Below are 16889 nucleotides of genomic sequence, written 5' to 3'. Positions count from 1 at the left end.
ACCTGTAGATTTGTGGGGGAAAATAAAGACGTCCCGGTGTAAATCAACCTTGAAACTGCTTCTCTCCGCTGGTATTAAAGTTTAACGACCTGTCTCCATTTAAGACGACAGGCAGAGGGAGGAAGGAGGTAAGGGAGAAAGAGGAGGGAGGGAGGAGAGAGGTAAGGGAGAGGCGAAAGTTGAACACTTTTCAGGGAAACTGTAATTAATTAGGTCTAATTAACAGTGTGACCATCTCTCCAGAGACCTATAGTACCTTTGTAACGTGTGTGTGTGTGTGTGTGTGTGTGTGTGTGTGTGTGTGTGTGTGTGTGTGTGTGTGTGTGTGTGTGTGTGTGTGTGAACCCAACCCAGAACAGGGACAGCGACAGTCTACTGTGGTTCAGGGGGACCTCTTAAGTACTAATTGCTCATCACGGCAGTCTCGCTCTAAAGTCAGAGAGAGAAAGCCAGGGAGCTTCAACTGGAGAACAACACGAAGAGATAAAAGAGCAATTAATCCTTCTCCTACCGAGGCAGCAGCCAACGAATGGTGCATACGACTCATGACAGGAAGTGCAGTAGATAACCAATAAGACAGCTCGAGCAAGAGCGAGAGAGCGAGAGAGGGCGCGTCAGTGTGGTAAAGTGTAGACTGCTGAATGGATGAGAGATAATCTCTCCAAAATGCCCCCCCCCCCCCGTTGTGGTAGACTTAAAAAGGACTAAAGTAGACATGCCAAGACTGCAGTGGGTTAATCTAGGCCTAATAACACAACAGCTAACACCCAGCGCGTCTCTACTGTTATGTTCTGTTATGTTGAACATCCGTCCCAAACATCTCTGAGCTTTACAACCCTGCAGGAGAGTGAACTAAGGAGAAGTGAGGATGGATTAAGCGCTAAGTTGGGATGTAATACTTCCTCTGTTGAACGAACATGTGGCCATCTACTCCAAAAGGAAAAAGGCAAGACTCTCTGTTGAACAAGAAATCACCTGTCTGGCCGGGTCAAAGTTGAGAGAAAAAATGCATTTCGTCAAGTTTGGCCGCATTCATTGGCTTCACTTGCCTTCAGTTTGAACCTGGTGACACAGAATAACACTGTAATACAGAACACAGGCTGAGTTCTAATACCTACATGTTGAGGATGAAAGATAAGTAAGAGACCTTACTTAGCCAACACTCCTGATGCAGTCGCTACCTTGAGCAAAGCATTTTACGGGAAACATTGACCGCGGATTTAGCCAAAACATGTGTCAAATAAAAGTAAATGTGTATGCGAGAAAGAGTAGTCTTGACGATCGCCAGTTAATATAACAATAAGCGACTTACAGTCGTGTATGAATACATAGTTCCTACCTTGGCCTTGCCGGTGCTCTGTAGAATGTGGACCAGGGCAGAAGCCATCTCCTCCTTGTTCTTCACACTGATGCCAGGCTCCAGCACAGAGCACAGCAACATGTAGTTATTGGTGGTGTACTCTGCAAACTCCTTATACATCTCCATGGGCAGGATGTTCATGCTCTGGTAGCRGGCCTTGATCCGGATCATGGGCCCTGGYGTCTTMCCYTTRTTGGGCGTCGGMGTGCTYACAGRGTACCACTTCTCCATGAACTGCCTCCCMGTCACCGCGGSGACKGGGATGTTGACCAGTCCRATGTARTTGTTCTTGTCTTTYTTCTTCTTCTTGTCCGAGTCCTTGTAGAGGTGGGCCGTGATGCTTTTGACGGCCGGGAGGTTGTTGAACTCAAAGTGCTCGCCCCAGAAGACGTTGTCGGTCTTGAGCTTGCAGGTGGTGCGGGCGTACAGCGCGTCGTCCAGACACAGCTCGCAGAAGTACTTCTTCTTGGCAGGAAGGTCCTTGGCTTCGATGATCCACAGCTTCAGCATGTTCTCCACCCGGCGGCTGTTGTCCTGTGTGTGGGTAGAGAGAGGGAGGGCTGGGTTTAGGGGTGGATCACAGACCTGGGTCTAGACTCTTGTACATACTCACTGTAACTCAAATACTTTCAAATATTTGAGGGAGCGGAGAGGGGCGGTTAGGGTCAGTGGTAGCCAGATCTGGATCTAATACAAATCTCAAATAGTGTGCAGGTATATTGGTGCCACTAGTAGTTTTCTATGGGAATGTGGTGCTTCTCTCAGTAAACATTGTAGTTTCCGAGCCTTACAAAAAAAAGAAAAATAACAGCATATCTAAAATATTTAAAAATACTTGAGGTGTGCTTGATTAAAGCTTGACTCACTGGAGTGCAGGGAGGGTGGGTGAAGATTAGCATATAACGGGCAATTAAGATGTTAAACCCCCCCCCCCAAAATTATAAAAAATAAATAAGATGTTAAACATTAATAAGCAGATCGATAGCTGATTAAAATGCACATGTTAATGGGCCTGCACGGTAGCTACTGCATATAAACACAGTTCATTATGCTAATTGAATTTAACCAGTAAAACAATAAGTATCTCATGAATAGAACTCTGAAACTGGCTTTCTGACTATTTTGGATATGACACGTCATTTAACACCCACCACAAAGACTTTCCTCCCCTTTTCTTGTTTGAAAAAACGCCTTAACATCTGTTTCTCCCGCTGATGTTTACGGACAGACATGCAAACTTACACTGTATCTAATCTGTGGAAAATCACAAAATAATTTAAAACTTGTAAGGTTGAGATGGAAAAATGAATATCTGTGCCAGGAGAGTATTTTGAGAAGAGAAAAAAAAGGCAAAGGTTCAAGCCAAACTTTCTCCTGAAAGTTCTAATTAGCAAGTCGTTTGCTAAATAAAGAAAGATGAAAGCGGGAAAGTGCTGTCAGATTAGCATTTTTTGGGGGGGGGGGGGCTTGACGCAGGGAGCCATATGTTAGCCGCTCGCCTGCCGGCTTTCTGCGCTGTTGTGATTAAAGGAAAACATTTGCAGCCGAGAGGAAAGCGACGGAGGGGAACGGAGAGCGAGAGAAAGAGAGAGCATTGGGACCTCTATTTGACACTGGCAGTCTGGAGACTGTTTGGACTGTGTCCCTTTACAGATCCGTCTCTCTGTCTCACTGGGAGGGCCATCACACCACTGCGGATGTACCATACTGTACGCCAGACCGTGTGGATGAACCAACTGCCTCGGTCTAAATGTCTGACTCAATGGCTCAATTCCAATTAGGTCACTTGGCTATCTTTCCTGGGCCCTTGTTGAGTTGTGAGTGATAGGTTCGGGATCCAGACGGTCTCTGTCTGGACTTGAACTAGATTATCCCCTTCCTTTGTCAGAAGCCTGACAAAGACCTTCTGGTGCAACAGTGTCTGGTTAAAACAACAGGAGGCTCCAACAGTGCGTAGGCATCTATTTTTTTATTTTTATGAACCTACACTTGGTCAATCATGTCTCACCTTGTTGGGGTGGACGGCTCTCCTCAGGTTCTCCATCCATTTGTCCCTTTCGGCTGACGATCGACAGGAGAAACATTTAGTTCCCGTTGAAGTGGTGACCTGAAACACAGAGAAACACAGTGACTACTGTCCTTCATACATGGGAAAAACAGATACAGGGCACAGGACATAGTTATACGACTATTGTTACAAACTAATCTTATCTTGGCTTTGATACTAGACTACACACACACACACACACACACACACACACACACACACACACACACACACACACACACACACACACACACACACACACACACACACACACTGTGCGGTGAGATGAGGTGTCTGACCGAGGGTTGGTGGAACTGAAAGAGGAATGATGCGATTGGACAGAATCCTCTGTGGTGATTGGACATAAGAGAGAACGAGAGAGAGAACGACAGAGAATATACTAGAGAGAAAAAAAGCGAGAGGAAGAGAGAGCATATGCGAGAGAAAAGAAAGGGCGAGCGAGAGAGAGAGTGGTGCGATGAACGCAATAGAGAACGGTGAAGGCCTCTTCAGTCCACGCTAGACAATGGCTGGTTATTTTTCACTCTCAGCCTGCTCACACAGTGCTCGTGGAGTGCTTAGTCACTCACTTTCCTCTCCTCTCAGTGCCGTGTCTACTGCCAGCAGGGCTCGTTTTAGAGCCGCGGTCCTGCTGTGTGCGTGTGCGTATGGTAATTGGGCTCATCTCAAGGCAGTGCTCCTGTGGTGTGTGTGTGTGTGTGTGTGCGTGTGTGCGTGCGTTTGTGTGTGACAGTGTGCTCTCAATGAAGAGGGCCTTGCCAGGTGTATTATGTGGGTGTGTGTTCAAGTGAATGTGTCTCCAGTGTTTATCTCTCTCATTGAAGAAATATCTTTAAAAAAGCTCATTTTGTGTATACAAGCGTGTGTGCACTTGTGTGTCTGCACATTTGCAGCCCCTGACTTCAAAGCAGTTATCCTGGCCCTAGATGCTGTGAGTATGTGAGTGCACGAGTGTTTGTGAATGTGTGTGCATACGCTTGTGTGTGCCCGCTTACTGCATGTGCGTCAGTGTGTGTGTCTGCCTGTGTGTGTGTGTGTGTTTCCATGTGTTCTGACCCTCACCTCGAAGCAGTAGTCCTGTCCGAGGATGGAGCTGTGAACAGGTTTGATGAGCACCTCATCCTCCATGCTGAGGTCCACGGCCTCCACAGCACTACCGGGGCTGAGCAACGACTCGTGGCTGCGAGACTCCTTCAGCCTCGGCATCAGATGAGATCTGGAGGGGGAGGGAAAGAGGGGGGGGAGAGTTAGTTAACACGCATGGGTGAGAGGGTGGGTGTGTGTGTGTGTGTGTGAGAGAGAACGAGAGAGAGGGGAAGAGAGAGAGAGATGTGTGTGTGAAAAGAGAAGACACTGTAAGTGAGGAAGAGAGAAAGACATGGGTATGCTCCTAAGTCTTTTCTCAATGTCGGCAGGGGACACCCTCAGTCCTCAGCTCAGCCCTACATATACAGGTAACTGACAAAATAATGGAAACCCTTGAGTAAATGAGTTATACAAAGTATATTGAAAGCAGGTGCTGGTTCCTGAGTTAATTAAGCAATTAACATCCCATCATGCTTAGGGTCATGTATAAAAATGCTGGGCAGGCCATTCTTTTGGATACCATGGCTATGCCTCCATATGATGACAATGTCCCCATCCACATGGCACGAGTGGTCACTGAACGGTTTGATGAGCATGAAAACGATGTAAACCATATGCTATGGCTGTCTCAGTCACCAGATCTCAACCCAATTGAACACTTATGGGAGATTCTGGAGCGACGCCTGAGACGGCGTTTTTCACCACAATCAACAAAACACCAAATGATGAAATTTCTCATGGAAGAATGGTGTCGCATCCCTCAAATAGAGTTCCAGACACTTTAGAATCTATGCCAAGGTGCATTGATGCTGTTCTGGCTCGTGGGTGGCCCAACGGGGCGGCAGGTAGCCTAGTGGTTAGAGTGTTGGACTAGTAACCGAAAGGTTGCAAGATCGACTCCCCGAGCGGACGAGGTACAAATCTGTCATTCAACCCTGAACAAGGCATTTAACCCACTGTTCCTAGGCCGTCACTGAAAATAAGAATTTGTTCATAACTAATAACTAACTTTAAAAAAAAAAAGCCCTATGAAAGTTTCCTTTATTTTGCCAGTTACCTGTACACAGTCTTAAATCAACACATGTTCACTCACACGTTCCCCATCACATTCAGCTAGCATGTTCTCAGGTACTTTGAGAAATTTCTCTTTCGTCATCTCTGTTAAACAACAACTATATATTGTGTTCCGCCTTCGGTCTACCTCTCAAACCATATGCTGTTTAACCTTATTGTCTATATACAGCGAGTGAAGTGTTGTAACGAAAAGCATGGTCATTCACAGGAGACAACAAATTTTTTGTTTTCTGTTGTCAGAAGGAGAATATTATTCAATTTTCCCCAAAAATTGGCAGACATATACAAAAAAAACGATATACAGTATATGCAAATGATTGACTGAGGAAATGTATGCTCGTTAAGATAGGGACAATTGTTTAATTACTGTGTTGTTTTACGCAGCTCTGCACACACACACACACACACACACACACACACACACACACACACACACACACACACACACACACACACACACACACACACACACTTCTATACCAGCTAGCTGACTACAATGCTCTTGAGTGCTCACACTCAGTACATTCAGTTCAAATAAAGACTGACTTAAAGCCCGCATCCATCTTTCAGCCACAGAAGAATGGAAAAACAAAGAGGTTTCTTTTGGCACGGTGTTTGATATCGACCCACTTGCTCTGTCTGAGAGAGTGCTTTCTACTGCCACCTGAAAACACACAAAAGACTGTTCTGTTCAGTTACAGTTCTATGGAGATAATATAGTCTGGGATAAGATGGTAGTGCTACAGAAGCTGAGGGAGGTTTCCATTAACACATATAAGTCCACAATCGTATCATGGCCACTTTTGATGATGTCACACCGACAGTCAACAATACAGCCCAAATCAAAATCCTACTATATACAGTATGATCTTATGAGATACGTAATAAAGCCACTGGAAAGCGCACACAATACTGGGACACTTTAAAGGCCACCATTGATGATGTCATCACAGAGGGAAGAATGGTTAAGCCAGCTATAGAATCAAGCACCTGCATCAGCCAATGAAAAGGCTCCATCACAGGTATAATACTGACAGTAAATGAAACATAATATTCTGCACAATATTTGAGTGCCCTACCAAGCTAATTACCGTTTTGTCCTAACCGGCTAATTAGCGCGAAGCATCCACATTTCTGTTCTCCCTCAATTTAAAACACAATCAACAGCTATACCACCTATATATGTTAATTTAAGTTTTGTTTTTAGAAATTTCAACAAATTAATAAAACATTTAAAGATGAAACGTCTTGAGTCAATAAGTGTTCAACCGCTTTGGTATGGCAAGTTTAAATACGTTCAGGAGGAAAAATTTGCTTAACAAGTCACATAATAAGTTGCATGGACTCACTCTGTGTGCAATAATAGTGTTTAACATTATTTTTTTTAAATAATTACCCCATCTCTGTACCCCACACATACAATTATCTGTAGAATCCCTCCATCAAATAGACAATTTCAAGCACAGATTCAACCGCAAAGACCAGGGAGGTTTTCCAATGACTCGCAAAGAAGGGCACCTATCGGAAGATCGGTAAAAAAAATGCTGACATTCTTTAAAATTTTCAAATTTTATTTCACCTTTATTTAACCAGGTAGTATTGGAAGCTATTTTGTAGATGACATCGCCGAAGTCGAGGATCGGTAGGATAGTCAGTTTTACTAGGGTAAGTTTGAGTGAAGTGTGAGTGAAGGAGGCTTTGTTGCGAAATAGAAAGCCGATTCTAGATTTGATTTTGGATTGGAGATGTTTAATATGAGTCTGGAAAGGGAATGAATATCCCTTTACGCTTTGGATGGTGTATCAATACACACTAGTCACCCTAGGAAGGAAACCGCATAGGGGTTTCACCATGAGGCCAATGGCAAAGAAAATAACTTTTTGTCCTGAATACAAAGCATCATGTTTGGGGCAAATCCAACACATCACATCATTGAGTACCAATCTTCATATTTTTAAGCTTGGTGGTGGCTGCATGATGTTATGGATATGCTCGTCATCGGCAAGGGCTATGGAGTTTTTTTTGAAGGGGATAAATTATGAATAGAGCTAAGCACAGGCAAAATCCTAGAGGAAAACCTGGTTCATTCTGCTGTCCAACAGACACTGGGAGACAAATTCACCTTTCAGCAGGATAATAACCTAAAACATAAGGCCAAATATAAACTGGAGTTTATCGTCTTACCAAGACGACATTGAACGTTCTTTAGTGGCCTAGTAACAGTTTTGCCTTATATTGGCTTGAAAATCTATGGCAAGACTTGATAATGGCTGTCTAGCAATGATCAACAACCAACTTGACAGAGCTTGAAGAGTTTAAAAAAGAATAATGGACAAATAATGTACAATCCAGGTGTGCAAAGCTCTTAGAGACTCACCTAAAAAGACTCAACAATGTAATCCAGCCAAAGGTGATTCTAACATGTATTGCCTCATGGGGTTGAGTACTTAACTAATCAAGGAACACCTATGTGAGATTGCTGTTCATTGACTGCAGCTCAGCGTTCAACAACATAGTGCCCACAAAGCTCATCACTAAGCTAAGGACCCTAGGACTAAACACCTCCCTCTGCAACTGGATCTTGGACTTCCTGACGGGCTGTCCCCAGGTGGTAAGGGTAGGCAACAACACATCTGCCACGCTGATGTTCAACACTGGGGACCCTCAGGGGTAAGTGCTTAGTCCCCTCCTGTACTCCCTGTTCAACCACGACTGTGATTCTTCACCCACGATTGAGATTCTTCAAAGTAGCCACCCTTCGACTTGATGACAGCTTTGCACACTCTTGGCATTCTCTCAATCAGCTTCATGAGGTAGTCACCTGGAATGCATTTCAATTAACAGGTGTGCCTTGTTAAAAGTTAATTTGGGGAATTTCTTTCCTTCTGAATGCGTTTGAGCCAATCAGTTGTGTGGTGACAAGGTAGGTGTGGTATACAGAAGATAGCCCTATTTGGTAAAAGACAAAGTCCATATTATGGCAAAAACAGCTCAAATAAGCGAAAAAAGTCCATCAGTACTTTAAGACATGAAGGTCAGTCAAATCAGAAAATTTCAAGAACTTTGAAAGTTTCTTCAAGTGCAGTTGCAAAATCCATCAAGTGCTATGATTAAACTTGCTCTCATGAGGACTGCCACAGGAATGGAAGACCCAGAGTTACCTCTGCTGCAGAGGATAAGTTCATTGGAGTTACCAGCCTCAGAATTTGCAGCCCAAATAAATGCTTCACAGAGTTTAAGTAACAGACACATTTCAGCATCACCTGTTCAGAGGAGACTGTGAATCAGGCCTTCATGGTCGAATTGCTGCAAAGAAACCACTACTAAAGGACACCACTACTAAAGGACATCGTGTTTCTTGGCTTGGGCCAAGAAACACGAGCAATGGACATTAGACCGGTGGAAATCTGTCCTTTGGTCTGATGAGTCCAAATTTTGAGATTTTTGGTTCCAACCGACATGTCTTGCAGAGTAGATGAACGGATGATCTCTGCATGTGTGGTTACTACCGTGAAGCATGGAGGAGGTGTGACAGGAGTTCTTTGCTGGTGACACTGTCAGTGATTTATTTAGAATTCAAGGCACACTTAACCAGCATGCTACCACAGCATTCTGCAGCGATACGCGATCCCATCTAGTTTGAGCTTAGTGGGACTATCATTTGTTTTTCAACAGGACAATGACCCAACACACCTCCAGGCTGTGTAAGGTCTATTTGACCAAGAAGGAGAGTTATGGAGTGCTGTATCAATTGACCTGGCCTCCACAATCACCCGACCTCAACCCAGATGAGATGGTTTGGGATGAGTTGGACCGCAGAGTGAAGTAAAAGCAGCCAACAAGTACTCAGCATATGTGGGAACTCCTTCAAGACTTTTGTAAAAGCATTCCAGGTGAAGCTGGTTGAGAGAATGCCAAGAGTGTGCAACGCTGTCATCAAGGCAAAGGGTGGCTATTTTGAAGAATCTAAAATATGTTTTACACGTTTTTGGTTACTACATGATTCCATATGTGTTATTTCATAATTTCAATGTCTTCACTAATATTCTACAATGTAGAAAATAGTAAAATAAAGAAAAACCCATGAATGAGTAGGTGTGTCCAAACTTTGACTGGTACTGTATATACTAGGCGGCGTCAAAGGAAAGCCCAAATAGTAGAATCCAGTCACTACCTCATGGCAAGTGGTACCAGAGCACCAATTCTAGGACCAGAAGGCTCCTTAACAACTTCTACCCCCCAAGCCATAAGACCGCCGAATCATTTGGTCACCCGGACAATTTACAATGACCCCCCCCCCTTTGTTTTTACACTGCCGCTACTCACTGTTTATTATCTGTGCAGAGTCACCTTACAAATGACCTCGACTAACCTGTACCCCCGCACATACCCCCTGTATATAGCCTCGTTATTGTTATGTAATTTTCTTCTGTTCATTTTTCAATTAAATGTTTTACTTAAATATTTTCTTAACTCTATTTCTTGAACTGCATTGTTGGTTAAGGGCTTGTAAATAAGCATTTCATGGTAAGATCTACACCTGTTGTATTCACCGCATGTGACAAATAAAATGTGATTTGATATACTAGTTCTATTTTTCACGAATAAAAAAAATTCCACTTTGACATTAGAGTTTTGTGTAGATTGTAGGAAAAAAAGACAATTAAATCCATTTTAATCCCAATTTGTAACACAATTTTTTTTTAAAGACAAGGGGTGTGAATACTTTCTATAATTAGTCATTAGCCTGTAGATTATGCAGCTAGGGCTAACAATATCCATTTGCACTTAACCTCTGATTCTCCAGGACCAGTCTCTGTGGATGATGCAGCTAGCGCAAACATTAATCACTAGCATTTAGCCCCTGACTCTCTCCTGACTCATGCCGCTAGTGCTAACATTAGCCAATAGCCTCTGGTCTACTGGCAGCACAGTGACAATCTGGGTCAATAGACTCTGTAATGAGAGGAACTATTTGTTTAATAATGCTCTCTATGGAAGGTTTACATGCTAATCCTGTGTGTATCTGTGTGTGCCCTAGTCCTGGTTCTCTAGTATAATCGCATTGCAGGAAAAAAAAGGCACGGAGAGGACGGAGCAGCTATAGCTGCAGATTATAACCCTAGGAAGCTCTTTGTAATGGTAGCCAGCTTTGTCCTCGTATCCGCTGGCCAGCCTTCATCTGGATCTCTCTCTCTCTCTTCAAATTATTATCAAATTATTATCTTGCTTTATTGGCAAGAGAAACATGCAACAACAACAAAAACGAACATTGCAAGTTAAACAAAACAAAGAGAAAAACAATCCGACATTAACAGTAAACATTACACACACAAATATTGTTTTTTTATTTTTAACTTTATTTAACTAGGCAAGTCAGTTTAGAACGTGGGTTAACGGACTAGGCGGTGACGGACTAGGAACCGTGGGTTAACTGCCTTGTTCAGGGGCAGAACGACAGATTTTTAGCTTGTCAGCTCGGGGATTCGATCTTGCAACCTTCCGGTTACTAGTCCAACACTAACCACTAGGCTACCTACCTATACAATTAGCAGGGAAGCAAATGTAGTATAACATTTACAATTTTACATAAGCTATGTACAGTGGCAAGAAAAAGTATGTGAACCCTTTAGAATGACCTGGATTTCCGCATAAATTGGTCATAATATTTGATCTGATCTTCATCTATGTCACAACACCTGACAAACACAGTCTGCTTAAACTAATAACACACAAACAATTCTACGTTTTCATGTCTTTATTGAACACACCGCGTAAACATTCACATTGTAAAGTGGGGAAAGTATGTGAACCCTTGCATTTAATAACTGGTTGACCCTCCTTTGGCAGCAATAAACTCAACCAAACGTTTTCTTTAGTTGTGGATCAGACCTGCACAACGGTCAGGAGGAATTTTTAAACATTCATCTTTACAAAACTGTTTCAGTTCAGCAATATTCTTACGATGTCTTTTGTGAACCGCTCTCGAGGTCATGCCACAGCATTTTAAATCGGTTTGAGGTCAGGACTCTGACTGGGCCACTCCAGAAGGCGTATTTTCTTCTGTTGAAGCAGTTCTTTGTTGATTTACTTCTGTCTTTTGGGTTGTTGTCCTGTTGCATCACCCAACTTCTGTTGAGCTTCAATTGGTGGACAGATAGCCTTACAATTTCCTGCAAAATAGCTTGATAGACTTGGGAATACATTTTTCCGTCGATGATAGCAAGCTGTCCAGGCCATGAGGCAGCAATGCAGCCCCAAACCATAATTCTCCCTCCACCATACTTTACAGTTGGGATGAGGTTTTGATGTTGGTGTGCTGTGCCTTTTTTTCTCCACACATAGTGTTGTGTGTTCCTTCCAAACAACTCAACTTTAGTTTCATCTGTCCACAGAATATTTTGCCAGAAGCGCTGTGGAACATCTAGGTGCTATTTTGCGAACTTCAGACGTGCAGCAATGTTTTTTTTGGACAGCAGTGGCTTCTTCTGTGGTGTCCCCCCATGAACACCATTCTTGTTTAGTGTTTTATGTATCGTAGACTCGTCAACAGAGATGTTACCATGTTCCAGAGATTTCTGTAGTCTTTAGCTGACACTAGGATTCTTCTTAACATCATTGAGCATTCTGCACTGTGCTCTTGCAGTCATCTTTGCAGAACGGCCACTCTTAGGGAGAGTAGCAACATTGCTGAACTTTCTCCATTTATAGACTATTTATCTTACCGTGGACTGATGAACATCAACGTTTTTAGAGATGCTTTTGTAACCCTTTCCATCTTTATGCAAGGCAACAATTCTTAATCTTAGGTCTTCTGAGATCTCATTTGTTCGAGGTATGGTTCACATCAGGCAATGCTTCTTGTGAATAGCAAACTCAAATTTTGTGAGTGTTTTTGTTGGGCAGGTCAGCTCTAACCAACACCTCCAATCTCATCTCATTGATTGGACTCCAGGTTAGCTGACTCCTGACTCCAATTAGCATATGGAAAAGTCATGAGCCTAGGGCAGGGGTGTCCAACCCTGTTCCTGGGGAGCTATCTTCCTGTATGTCTTTGCTCCAACCCCAGTTGTAACTAACCTGGTGCAGCTTATCAAACAGCTAATTATTAGAAAGTGTGCTAGATTCGGGTTGGAGTGAAAACCTACAGGATGGTAGCTCTCCAGGAACTGGGTTGGACACCCCTGGCCTAGGGGTTCACATACTTTTTCCAACCTACACTGTAAATGTTTAAATGATGTATTCAATACAGACAAGAAAAATACAATAATTTGTGTGTTATTAGTTTAAGCACACTATGTTTGTCTACTGTTGTGACTAAGATGAAAATCAGATAACATTTTATGACTAATTTATGCAGAAATACAGGTAATTCCAGAGCGTTCACATACTTTTTCTTGCTACTGTACATTGTTGTGACAATGTGCAAATAGTAGAATGTACGAATGACGAAGGGGAAATATATAAATATATAGGTTGTATTTACATTTGTGTTTTGAACCACTGGTTGACCTTTTCTTGTGGCAGCAGGTCACAAATGTTGCTTCTGGGATTGTATTTCGCTTAACAGATACAGTGGCTTGCGAAAGTATTCACCCACCTTGGCATTTTTCCTATTTTATTGCTCTACAACTTGGAATTCAAATGAATTTTTGGGGGGGTTTGTATCATTTGATTTACACAACATGCCTACCACTTTGAAGATGCTAAATATTTTTTATTGTGAAACAAACAAGAAATAAGACAAAAAAACAGAACACTTGAGCGTGCATAACTATTCACCCCCCACAAAGTCAATACTTTGTAGAGCCACCTTTTGCAGCAATTACAGCTGCAAGTCTCTTNGAGCCACCTTTTGCAGCAATTACAGCTGCAAGTCTCTTGGGGTATGTCTCTATAAGCTTGGCACATCTAGCCACTGGGATTTTTGCCCATTCTTCAAGGCAAAACTGCTCCAACTCCTTCAAGTTGGATGGGTTCCACTAGTGTACATCAATCTTTAAGTCATACCACAGATTCTCAATTGGATTGAGGTCTGGGTCCCCTTAAACCACTCAAGTGTTGCTTTAGCAGTATGCTTAGGGTCATTGTCATGCTGGAAGGTGAACCTCAGTCCCAGTCTCAAATCTCTGGAAGACTGAAACAGGTTTCCCTCAAGAATTTTCCTTTATTTAGCGCCATCCATTATTCCTTCAATTCTGACCAGTTTCCCAGTCCCTGTCAATGAAAAACATCCCCACAGCATGATGCTGCCACCACCATGCTTCACTGTGAGGATGGTGTTCCTGGGGTGATGAGAGATGTTGGGTTTGCGCCAGACATAGCGTTTTTCTTGATGGCCAAAAAGCTCAATTTTAGTCTCATCTGACCAGAGTACCTTCTTCCATATGTTTGAGTACCTGTTTGAGTACCAGAGTACATTCTTCCACATGCCTTTTGGCGAACACCAAACATGTTTTCTTAATCTTTTATTTAAGCAATGGCTGTTTCTTCCGTAAAGCGCAGCTCTGTGGAGTGTACAGCTCACAGTGGTCCTATGGACAGATACTCCAGTCTCCGCTGTGGAGCTTTGCAGCTCCTTCACGGTTATCTTTGGTCTCTTTGTTGCATCTCTGATTAATGCCCTCCTTGCCTGGTCCGTGAGTTTTTGTGGGCGGCCCTCTCTTGGCAGGTTTGTTATGGTGCCATATTCTTTCAATTTTTTAATAATGGATTTAATGGTGCTCCGTGGGATGTTCAAAGTTTCAGATATATATTTATAACCCAACCCTGATCTGTACTTCTCCACAACTTTGTCCCTGACCTGTTTGGAGAGCTCCTTGGTCTTCATGGTGCCGCTTGCTTGGTGGTGCCCCTTGCTTAGTGGTGTTGCAGACTCTGGGGCCTTTCAGAACAGGTGTATATATACTGAGATCATGTGACAGATCATGTGACACTTAGATTGCACACAGGTGGACTTTATTTAACTAATTATGCGACTTCTGAAGGTAATTGGTTGCACCAGATCTTAATTAGGGGCTTCATAGCAAAGGGGGTGGAAACATATGCACGCACCACTTCTCCGTTTAAAAAAATATATAGATATATAGTCATTTTAAAAATGTCTCTTCACCAATTTTGACTATTTTGTGTATGTCCATTACATGAATTCCAAATACAAATCTATTTAAATTGTATGTTGTAAAGCAACAAAATAGGAAAAACGCCAAGGGGGATGAATACTTTTGCAAGGCACTGTACGTGAGTTTGTCAAAGTTGTATTTGTGTTCGAATTCTTTGTGGGTGTGTGTAATTTGAGGGAAACGTGCCTCGTATATGGCAGTGGCCACATATCCTGTCTTCTCCTGAGAACCAGCTCTGCCTATGGTGACCTCTCTCAAGAGCTAGGCTATGCTCACTGAGTGTGTACATAGTAGGGCTGTCCCAGACAAAAAAAATTATCTTAGTCGACCTAAGATCGTCTGCTCTTTCGACCAATCGATTGGTTGAAAATGTTTTAAATAATTAAACCAACTACACTGCTCAAAAAAATAAAGGGAACACTTAAACAACACAATGTAACTCCAAGTCAATCACACTTCTGTGAAATCAAACTGTCCACTTAGGAAGCAACACTGATTGACAATAAATTTCACATGCTGTTGTGCAAATGGAATAGACAAAAGGTGGAAATTATAGGCAATTAGCAAGACACCCCCAATAAAGGAGTGGTTCTGCAGGTGGTGACCACAGACCACTTCTCAGTTCCTATGCTTCCTGGCTGATGTTTTGGTCACTTTTGAATGCTGCCGGTGCTTTCACTCTAGTGGTAGCATGAGACGGAGTCTACAACCCACACAAGTGGCTCAGGTAGTGCAGCTCATCCAGGATGGCACATCAATGCGAGCTGTGGCAAGAAGGTTTGCTGTGTCTGTCAGCGTAGTGTCCAGAGCATGGAGGCGCTACCAGGAGACAGGCCAGTACATCAGAAGACTTGGAGGAGGCTGTAGGAGGGCAACAACCCAGCAGCAGGACCGCTACCTCCGCCTTTGTGCAAGTTCCTCTGCATACACATCACGGACAAACTGAAATTGTCCACCCACACAGATTGTGGTGAAGGCGCAATAGCGCCTCTTCAACCTCAGGAGGCTGAAGAAATTTGGCTTGTCACCTAAAACCTCCTGGTACGGCAACTACACCGCCCAGAACCGCAAGGCTCTCCAGAGGGTGGTGTGGTCTGCACAACGCATCACCGCAGGCAAACTACCTGCCCTCCAGGAAACCTACAGCCCCCGATGTCACAGTAAGGCAAAAAAGATAATCAAGGACAACAACCACTCAAGCCACTGCCTGTTCACCCCGCTATCATCCAGAAGGCGAGGTCAGTACAGGTGCATCAAAGCTTGGACCGAGAGACTGAAAAACAGCTTCTATCTCAAGGCCATCAGACTGTTAAACAGCCATCACTGACACAGAGGCGCTGCTGCCTACATACAGACTCAAAATCATTGGCCACTTTAATAAATGGATCACTAGTCACTTTAACAATGCCACTTTAAATGTTTTTACATATCTTGCATTCCTCCTCTCATATGTATATACTGTATTTTATAACATCTACCGCATCTTGCCTATGCCGCTCTGTCATTACTCATCCATATATTTATATGAACATATTCTCATTCCATCCCTTTACTTAGATTCGTGTGTATTGGGTAGATGTTGTGGAATTGTTCGGTTACTTGTTAGATGTTACTGCACTGTCGGAACTAGAAGCACAATCTGATAACCGTGTGTATGTGACCAATACAATTAGATTTGATTTGGAAATTAGTACCGGAACATATTTCAGCATAAGCAGTGATAAGAAGTAATCAAGTAGGCCTATTTTTCAGAGCATGATGTTCTTCCACTTTCACACTGAGTGGTTATCAAAAGAGAGAGAGCTGCAACGATTTTTCAGGTAGCCTATAGGCCTACTTCTATGTGTGTGCATACTTACCTCAAATAAAAGACAATGACTAAATTGACAAAACTGGTAAATGGAATGACATAAACTTAAACTTGTTTCTCACAAGTGTAGCATAGGTTGTGCACTCGGCAAACAACGTGTCCACTCCGACAATGAGAACGGGAAGACTGGAATAATAATATTGAATGCATGAAAAGAATTACAGTGACCAAAGTAACAAACATTGTAGATCTGAAATGATAGGAATTTAAGGTAAACTACTGGTGATATAAAGTGCCTTTGGAAAGTATTCAGACCCCTTTGATTTTTCCACATTTTGTTACGTTACTGCTTTATTCTAAAATTGATTA

At 42.9% G+C, this 16889-nt stretch overlaps 1 protein-coding gene across 6 annotated transcripts in view; it reads right to left on the bottom strand.

Annotated features, from left to right (window-relative positions):
* The window catches only part of LOC111963858 (disabled homolog 2-interacting protein-like), a 217758-nt gene that overhangs the window by 46365 nt on the left and 154504 nt on the right, over positions 1-16889 (bottom strand). For all 6 annotated transcript variants that reach the window (XM_023987410.3, XM_023987411.3, XM_023987414.3 and 3 more), the window contains 3 exons: positions 4491-4644; positions 3369-3467; positions 1340-1894 (listed from right to left, as the gene is read on the bottom strand). In XM_023987410.3, the coding sequence (XP_023843178.1) occupies positions 1340-1894; positions 3369-3467; positions 4491-4644 (808 nt within the window). The remainder of the gene's footprint in view (positions 1-1339; positions 1895-3368; positions 3468-4490; positions 4645-16889) is intronic.

The sequence above is a fragment of the Salvelinus sp. IW2-2015 genome, linkage group LG5 (assembly GCF_002910315.2).
Source record: "Salvelinus sp. IW2-2015 linkage group LG5, ASM291031v2, whole genome shotgun sequence".
Taxonomy (NCBI): domain Eukaryota; kingdom Metazoa; phylum Chordata; class Actinopteri; order Salmoniformes; family Salmonidae; genus Salvelinus; species Salvelinus sp. IW2-2015.
The sequence above is the reverse complement of the archived record's forward strand: the minus strand, read 5'-3'. Positions and strand labels throughout refer to the sequence as shown.